Source organism: Nansenia antarctica (genome assembly GCF_963989245.1).
Source record: "Nansenia antarctica genome assembly, chromosome: 3".
NCBI classification, from domain to species: Eukaryota; Metazoa; Chordata; class Actinopteri; order Argentiniformes; family Microstomatidae; genus Nansenia; species Nansenia antarctica.
Genome location: NC_137688.1, coordinates 68,061,228 through 68,070,534, shown reverse-complemented (window position 1 = coordinate 68,070,534; position 9,307 = coordinate 68,061,228). Strand labels below are relative to the sequence as shown.

General features: G+C 51.2%; 2 protein-coding genes across 2 annotated transcripts in view; one reads left to right on the top strand and one right to left on the bottom strand.

The window, feature by feature from the left end:
* Positions 1–1,083: 1,083 nt before the first annotated feature.
* Positions 1,084–9,307, top strand: part of LOC308154304 (transmembrane prolyl 4-hydroxylase-like) — a gene marked incomplete at both ends in the record, with an annotated part of 27,812 nt that continues 19,588 nt past the window's right edge. Inside the window, 2 exons of the mRNA XM_080527468.1 lie at positions 1,084–1,512; positions 2,296–2,377. Of these exons, the coding sequence (XP_080383594.1) occupies positions 1,084–1,512; positions 2,296–2,377 (511 nt within the window). The remainder of the gene's footprint in view (positions 1,513–2,295; positions 2,378–9,307) is intronic.
* On the bottom strand, positions 3,912–8,357 carry LOC308152469 (secreted frizzled-related protein 5; the record flags this gene model as incomplete). The annotated part of the gene is made up of 4 exons (XM_080525458.1): positions 8,146–8,357; positions 6,034–6,209; positions 4,906–4,992; positions 3,912–4,234 (listed from the first exon to the last, which is right to left on the bottom strand). Exons 1-4 carry the CDS (start codon positions 8,322–8,324, stop codon positions 3,912–3,914), a joined length of 765 nt encoding a protein of 254 aa, XP_080381584.1. The 5' UTR covers positions 8,325–8,357.

Genomic DNA, 9,307 nt, shown 5'->3' with positions numbered 1-9,307 from the left:
GGTTGATTCATCATAGCAGTCATACGTCATATCCCTGTCATCAGGGATGTGTAGTTCTTCAGTAAATTCCCATTGACCGCCAGTCAAACTTCTACACTTCTATCCCCCAAAAAGGGGCGTGATCATTCTGATGACAGGGAGATGACGCGCAATTACTCTGATTAATACATGTGGAAAAGAAAGAATGAATGTGGAAAAGAAAGAATGAAAGAATGAATGTGGAAAAGAAAGAATGAATGTGGAAAAGAAAGAATGAAAGAATAAATGTGGAAAAGAAAGAATGAATGTGGAAAACAATGAATGAATGCGTAAAAGAATAAATAAATATAGAAATGTATTTCATTATCACTGTGTGTATTCATTCATTTATTTGTTCACACATTCATTTATGTATCTATATATTTATTGTTCATTTTGACAGACTTGGTCCTCCATAGTGGTTAGGCTGGAAATAGTCAATCCCATTTGGCAACCCTGGCTGAGATGTTTTATTACGGAGTCTACCACCAGAGGGCGGCCGTCTTGTTTCAGTCCGCGGTTCTGAGCCTCCTGGCGACTCTTCTCCCCGCTGTCGTCGTCGGTGGTGGTGGTGGTTGTTGTTGTTAGGCAGGTTGTCAGGGACACCGATACACTAACCATGTCTGTCATTTAACACCTTTAACAACTGTCACAGTTGCTTTTGCCGATTCGGGTAAAGCAGAGGTGACACTGCCTGGCCTCGTAGTCCGTGTAGAGAGACAGCAGAGAGAGCTTAGCTCATCTAGCTGGTAGCCATGCTAGGCTAGGCTAGGCTAACTCACCAGTGTCTGCCTGTAGCCATGCTAGGCTAGGCTAACTCACCAGTCTTAACTGCCAATTCCAAGACACATCAACGGTGTTAGCTGCGCTGCTGAGACAGACAGTATGTATGTATGTAGGGTTCTACTTTGAACTGTAAAAAACGGTCTTTGCTTAAAAAACACAAACGCGAGAATGGAGCCAAGATAACATAGCTAACTGGCTAGCTTTCACAGTGTACACACATCTAGTGGGGATCAATTCATTCAATAGGGGCTAGATACCAGGTCGATAAATCGATTCAAGATGGACGAATCTCACGGAGGTCTCCTACAGGATGAAGGTCTCCTACAGGATGAAGGTCTCCTACAGGATGCCTGCCATGACTCCTACATGCCTCCGCACCTGCTGCCCCCCATGGCCGGTGGCCGGGAGCGGCTGCACATCCAGAAGAGCAGCGTCTGCTCCCGGGCTTACTTCGTGGTCGTCATGGTCTTCTTCCACATGTACATCATCAACATCATCGGCCTCCTCCTCTACGTGCACTACAGCAACGGCCCCCCCGCGGAGACGGACCCCGGGGGCTCTCCTCCTCCTCCTCCTGCCGCGAGCAGCGGGACCCCTGGGGGTCCGCCGTCCTCCTCCTCCTCCTCCTCGCCAGACCAGCAGCCACCTCGAAGCATCGACTCCTCCTCGGATGTCAGTTTCAGTCTTCCACGCATCGAGGGGATACGGGTGAGGAGATGGGGGGGGTGTCGGGAGGGATACGCGTGAGGAGATGGGCGGGCTGTCAGGAGGGATACGGGTGAGGAAATGGGCGGGGTGTCAGGAGAGATACGAGTGAGGAGATGGGCGGGGTGTCAGGAGGGATACGGGTGAGGAGATGGGCGGGGTGTCAGGTGGGATACGGGTGAGGAGATGGGGGGTGTCAGGAGGGAAACGGGTGAGGAGATGGGGGGTGTCAGGAGGGATACGGGGGTGAGGAGATGATGGGGTGTCAGGAAACCATTGGATGGTGAATCAGAGATGTGTCGTCGGCCCCCTCTCTACCTTAATTGACATTATTTAATTAAGTTATTAAGTAATTTTTTCTGAGTGGGGCAGTCCCACTCATATTTTTCTTTTTATTGTGATAGCGATAGTAGAGATTAGACAGGAAGGATGGGTGAGAGAGAGAGGAGGGATGACATCGAGGATATCGGAATCGAACCGGCGGGAACCCTGTGGTTACGTGATCAACACTTAGTCCGCTACGCCACCTAAGCAGCCCTTAACTTATATTATTAATCCCTTCCTCTGTTCATCACTTCAGATGCATTATTATTGTCTCCCTGTTCGTCCATTTATTCATGCACTTTGCATTTTTTCCTCTCCCAAACATTGTATCCAGTCGTCTACTCATTAAATCGCAGACCGACCTTGGTTATAACTGTTAAAGCCAGCGTTATTGATATTCGGCCTACACTGTTGACTCCGGTGCTTGTTTGCTGTGTTGTTAACGTACTGCCCTGCCCTCAGGTGGGCCATGTCCAGAGTGTGTCTCTCCTGCCTGACCGGACCCATGAGATGAAGACCTTGAGCCTCAAGCCTCTGCTGTTTGGTAAGAGTGCTGCTGTCACCTGTCACCTGTCACCTGTTACATGTCACCTGTCACCTGTCACCTGTCAAATGTCACCTGTCACCTGTCACCTGTCACCTGTCACCTGTCACCTGTCACCTGTCGCCTGTTGCCTTTCCACCAAGGCAGTTTGAGAGCTGGTTAAGAGCCGCTGCCGGTGCCTTAACCTCGAACCAGTTCTTCGCGTTTCGACAGCAAAACAACCGGCTTTCGGCCTGAAAAACTGGTTCCAGAGTGGCACCAACCACACCTGGCTGGTCTAGAACAAAGAATCGTTTACACATTGCTGGGAAAGCGGAGACGTATACTGACAGTGACGTAATGATGTGGCTCTCTATCCTGTGGAAAAGCAAAGCGGTTCTTAGAAGTTTCGCAAGTTGAACCAGCTACAAACCAGCACTAGTACCAGCCCAGAACTAGAACTAGGTTCACTAGCACCAGCCCAGAACTAGAACTAGGTTTGTATCGACTGTGTTTCTGTGTGGTAACATTGATGTTGGTCACTAGACTTGTCCTGCAGTTGCTGGAGGCTCTCCATCAAAGACGGTATTAGGCAGCCAGGTTAATGTAGATTTTAGTCAGGTTAATGTAGGTTTTAGTCAGCCAAGTTAATGTAGGTTTTAGTCAGGTTAATGTAGGTTTTAGTCAGCCAAGTTAATGTAGGTTTTAGTCAGGTTAATGTAGGTTTTAGTGAAAGCACCTTATTGATGACCCCCACCACTATCATCGCTCATAAATACAGACAACAATCTGAACTGCGACAATTCAGCGATTTGAATGCAAACCTGTCTCTTTCAAAACAGATTTAAACCTTTTATTTCAGTCAATCTCTTACAAATATAGATCGTGATATTTACGTATAATATATAGATATGTACATTTGCAGGAAACATCATATAGGCCTTAGCACCGTAGCGGTGCCTCCTCTTCTGAGCTCAGAGCGTTGCATGCTGGGACAAGTGGACAAGCCAGACGTGTCGCTCCCTGAAACAGCTCACTGAAACAGCTCACTGAAACAGCTCACCTAGTCAGGCCCAACTCAGCTTCACATTTAGAATAGTAACAGCACAGTTCAAGAAAGTTCCTAAGACTATTACAGCCATTAAATCCGACGTTATGTTTTGTCGTGTCGCCTAATATTTGGTGTGAACATCGAGGACAGTTTTGAGTCTATCACTGTCCTCAGGCTTACTACAGATCTCTGGCGCAGCTCACTCCTGCTCCTCAGTCCCTAGGCCTTAGCCCCTAGTCCGTAGCTGCTAGGCCCTAGGCTCTAGCCCCTAGTCCCTAGCTGCTAGTCCCTAGGCCTTAGTCCCTAGCCCCTAGCCTCTAGTCCCTATGCCCTAGTCCCTAGCTGCTAGCCCCTAGCCTCTAGTCCCTAGGCCTTAGCCCCTAGTCCCTAGGCCTTAGTCCCTATGCCCTAGCTCCTAGCCTCTACCCCTAGCCCATACGCATAGCCCCTAACCCTAGCCCCTAGCCCTACCTCTACCCCATCCTCTACACCTACCCCTAGCCCCTACCCCCTACATCGGTGGTGCTTCCACTTGCGCGCGGCGGCCGTCAGGTTCCTGTGGCGTTTGTTCCAGACGAAGGCCTTGTCGACCACCAGGCGGCCGCCCTGCACGCCGCCTGTCACCAGGAAGGCCCCGCCCCGCGGGTGGCGGCGGGTCATGTTCCCCACGCAGGTGGCGTCCCTCTCCAGCCAGAGCTGCAGGCGGGTCCGCACCTGGCCGCCCAGGAGAGGGCCGTGCTTCAACACCTCCAGCCTGGAGCCCAGGGAGAACCGGGCCAGGCTCACCTGGCTGGACTGGGTCACCCGCGACAGGCGCAGTTTCACCACTGGGAAGACAGGGGCGACAGAGATGAGATGAGAAAAGAGAATTTTACATTAACATTTTCAGGGTTCCCGCACTGGTCTTAAAAAGCCTTAAAGTTGAAAATCCAGCAATCCCTTTTATAAGGCCTAAAAAGGTCCCACATTTCAGGTATTAGGTATAAAAAATGAGGTGCTAGGTCTTAAAAATTAGATTAGCTTGTCCTGCAAGGAAATCAGTCCGACCACATCTATTTACGCAGAAATTAATCAAGCTGGAACCAAATAAATGCCAATTTGCTTCTTTTTTTGTCTGTATGGCAATGAAATCCCTAATTTCATCACCTCGAGGGTGACAAAAAGGTATATGGTGTCGCGAATAGGTCAAAAATTATATTCAAAGAGGTCTAAAAAAGATCTAAAAAGGTCTAGAATTTGACTTGTAGGAACCCTGATTTTTGGCATTTAGCAGACTCCTTATTACAAAGACGACTTACAATCGATACATTTGACTAAGCAAGTGAATCGTCAATTCACCAGTCGTGGCAGGAAGAGTAATCTAGCTCAGGCAGAATTATCTAACATTATCTGGGTGTGATTGTGTGCATCTCATTCGTCCTCCTCTCTTCCTATCTCTGCTCTGATTGGTCAGGACAGTAAAGGACAGAGGAAGGTAATGGAGGGTTCAGTCGCTCACCAAAGTCGCTCTTACAGAAGGTGTCTAGCAGCTCCTTGGTCGAGGACGCTTCCTCCAGCTGACAGTCTCGACAGCTGGCCTGAGGAGCTGGTGAAACAGGCACACAACAAACAACTGTTACAATTAATTTGTTTCCGTTTGTATTGGAAGCTGTTATTAAACAGTTTATAACAGTACAGTACCCTAATAGACTAGTGTTTTGATGCTAGCTCTGAAATGTCTCCGCTCCGCCTCCAATCTCTCCCAGATCCACGTCAAACTCCTGTCTGTTCAACCTGAAGTAAGTTGTCTGGAGCTGTCCTCCTGTACACTACAGCCTCAACTGTTGACCAAGTTGAACTCTCATTTCATTGTGAGACTGCAGAATCTCGTAGACCCACAACCAACCGCCTCCTTTTTACGTTATGGAAAAATAGTTGATGCTCAGCAAGCTAGCTGTCTATGACCGAAAGACGCGTGTAAAATGTATGCTCCAGTCTCTCTCCCCGTTATGAGTGACTCAATTAATTTAGATAGATCAGTTGAAGTTTTCCCAATTGTCCCATTGTGATGCAATAATCCGTCGCACCACAAACTTTTACAAAATGTGCAAAATTTGACAGTGCGACAAAACTCGCACGCCGTGTCCTTTGTCCCATTCAAAACGAATGGAATCGAATTTTCGCGGTGCGATTAAAATCGGGGCCGTGTGCATTGGGATGAGATTTTCTCATAGACTTCCATTCAAACTTCAAAATCGAATGTTGTCGTGCAACAAAAACCGCACGCCGTGTGCATTGGCCTTCAGCTCTCGTCAGGATAGAAACAGTCATACAACCAGTCAGGATAGAAACAGTCACACAACCAGTCAGTCAGTCAGTCAGAATAGAAACAGTCATACAACCAGTCAGAATAGAAACAGTCACACAACCAGTCAGTCAGTCAGGATAGAAACAGTCACACAACCAGTCAGGATAGAAACAGTCACACAACCAGTCAGTCAGGATAGAAACAGACACACAACCAGTAAGGATAGAAACAGTCACACAATTTGATGACAGGGGAGAATATACGCAAGGATTGTGTGTGTGTGTGTGTGTGTGTGTGTGTGTGTGTGTGTGCGTGCATGTGTGTGTGTGTGTGTCTCACCTCTGCGTCCCCCTGCATGGGCGTTGGTGTTGGTGATGGATGAGATACACATGAGGTGGTCGGCAGGAAACTGGTCACAGTGCAGGATGTCCGGCCAGGGGTAGCCATAGCAACCCATGATTGGCGCACAGCTGTCCCGCACGGACTCGCACAGACTCCTACAGGGTGAGACATACCTGCCCAGGAGAGAGAGAGAGAGAAGGAGGGATGGTTAGAGAGGGAGGGAGAGAGGGGGAGGAGGAAGGGATAGAGAGGAGGAAGAGGAAGGGTTAGAGAGGCGGAAGAGGAAGAGGAGGAGGAGGAACGGTTCGAGAGGGAGAGGGAGGAGGAGGAAGGGTTAGAGAGGGAGAGAGAGGAGGAGGAGGGAGGGAGGATGGGAGAGAGAGGAGGAAGGGGAAGGGATAGTATAGAGAGGAGGAGGAGGAGGAGCACAGATTAGAGAGAGAGAGGAGGTGGAGGAGGAGGAGGAGGAAGGGATAGAGAGGAGGAAGACGAAGGATTAGAGAGGGAGAGGAGGAGGAGGAAGAGAGGGAGATGAAAGGATCCAAATGAACAGAACGGAGGAGGAGGAGAGAGGTGGCTACACCCGATCAGATAACAACATGCTGTCGTCCGTCTCCTCTCCTTCTTGAGTCCTCTTGTCCTCTCTTTCTGTAAACAGAGGTGTGAACATGGGGAGTGGGGACTCATAGGAGGGGCCTGGCTGCTGGGTGAAACCAGGGCCTTTCCTGAGAAGCCAGCCCAGATTAGCATAGCTCTCGCTGGGGCGTTGCCCAAACCCACAACAGCTATGTCATCATTTCTTTATGCTGCTGATCCTGGAGTCTCTCGTTTTATCTCGCAATCTTTGTTATGATAACAGCTGTCTCAAAAGTGTCAAAGTCCAGGCCGAAACCACTGGAGTTTCTTATCTGTGGCCTGGGGTGGTCCAGGGGTCTACCACCACGGCCTACAGGGCCCACATATACCCATGCCGGCGTGGGTTAGAATCCGGCCGACATGCTCTCTCCTCCTTACTTTCTCTACTGTCTCTCTCCAATAGAAAAAATACTTTAAAAAACCCGCTTACCAGTGGCGTAGCACACTAAGGCGTCAGCCACGTAATTGCAGGGTCTCGGGTTCGATTCCGGCCGTCGACCTATCCTGCATGTCATCCCTCCTCTCTCTCTCTCACCCATCCTTCCTGTCAAATCTCTACTGTCTATCCTCCTCTCTCTCTCACCCATCCTTCCTGTCAATCTCTACTGTCTCTATCCTCCTCTCTCTACACCCATCCTTCCTGCCAATCTCTACTGTCTCTATCCTCCTCTCTCTACACCCATCCTTCCTGTCAGTCTCTACTGTCTCTATCCTCCTCTCTCTCTCTCTCACCCATCCTTCCTGTTAATCTCTACTGTCTCTATCCTCCTCTCTCTCTCACCCATCCTTCCTGTCAAATCTCTACTGTCTCTATCCTCCTCTCTCTACACCCATCCTTCCTGTCAATCTCTACTGTCTCTATCCTCCTCTCTCTACACCCATCCTTCCTGTCAATCTCTACTGTCTCTATCCTCCTCTCTCTCACCCATCCTTCCTGTCAAATCTCTACTGTCTCTATCCTCCTCTCTCTCCCTCACCCATCCTTCCTGTCAATCTCTACTGTCTCTATCCTCCTCTCTCTCACCCATCCTTCCTGCCAAATCTCTACTGTCTCTATCCTCCTCTCTCTCTCTCACCCATCCTTCCTGTTAATCTCTACTGTCTCTATCCTCCTCTCTCTCTCACCCATCCTTCCTGTCAAATCTCTACTGTCTCTATCCTCCTCTCTCTACACCCATCCTTCCTGCCAAATCTCTACTGTCTCTATCCCAATGATGCAGAAATGCTACGGTATGTTACGGTACATGTGGGAATACGGTACATGTGGGAAAACTAGAGTTATGGTTGGGTGCTAGGGTTAGGGTTAGGGTTAGGGTTGGGGTTAGGGTTAGGGTTAGGGTTCAGGTTAGGGTTAGACATGCCAGCATGTACCAAGTCGACGTTTTATGCTGCCATGTCCCCAGAAATGCCAACATAACCGGTTTTCCCACATGTACCGTAACATATATATATATAAAAAAACAAACCACTTACCTGTCGAGGCAGATGGGGGCGAAGAGCGAGCACAGGAAGACCCGTGCGTCCGGGTGGCACTCCCTGGCGAGCAGCGGCAGCCAGCTGGCGCTCTGCTGCACGGCCTCCGCCGGCGACTCGTGGCCCAGCAGGTTGGGCATGCGCATGCTGCCGTAGCCGATGTCTTGGCAGAGGGCCATGCCCGCCGGGACGGGCACGCAGCGGGACGAGCCCCGTGGCCGGAGCTCCTCCCACTGCCTGTTGTTCTCGCCGACAACGCCAACGTCACCGATGGAGAGGAAAGACTCCTCGCTGGTCACAGACGCGTCCTCCTCCCCCGTCCAGTCCTCCTCGGACCAGGGGCTGGACACGCCGCCGCCCCCCCCCCTCCTCCAGCCTAGCCCCCTCCCCAGCCCTGACCCTAGCCCCAGACACAGCTGCCTCCTCCCCAGCCCTGACCCTATCCCCAGACACAGCTCCCTCCTCCAGCCTAGCCCCCTCCCCAGCCCTGACCCTAGCCCCAGACACAGCTCCCTCCTCCAGCCTAGCCCCCTCCCCAGCCTTGACCCTAGCCCCAGACACAGCCCCCTCCTCCAGCCTAGCCCCCTCCCCAGCCCTGACCCTAGCCCCAGACACAGCCCCCTCCTCCAGCCTAGCCCCCTCCCCAGCCCTGACCCTAGCCCCAGCCCTGACTCTGACCTGGGCCGCCCAGGCAGGCCCGGCCAGGAGCAGCAGCAGCAGCAGGAGGAGGAGAAGGGTAGGGGTCCGGGAGGAGGGTCTCCTAGAGGGAGTGTGAGGAGGAGGAGGAGGAGGAGGAGGAGGAGGAGGAGGCGCAGAGGCAGGCAGCTTCATCATAGAGAGAGTGGATCAGGCGGAGGTGCAGTCTGGGGGACACCAGCAGGTCCTGACCGGAGTGTGTGTCCGTGTGTGTGTGTGTGTGTATGTATGTATGTATGTATGTATGTATGTATGTATGTATGTATGTGTGTGTGTGTATGTGTGTGTGTGTGTGATGAGGTCTCCGGACCACAGTGAGGGGTGGGAGGGTCAGGATAGGTGCATTTATACCGGCTGGTGATGCGTCACCGCGTAGGCGCGGCCTATATTTGCATTTCGGGGGGAGGGGGGAGGAGGGGGGGAGGTAACAATAGTGGGAGGGGGAGGGGGAGGGGGTGGGGGATAC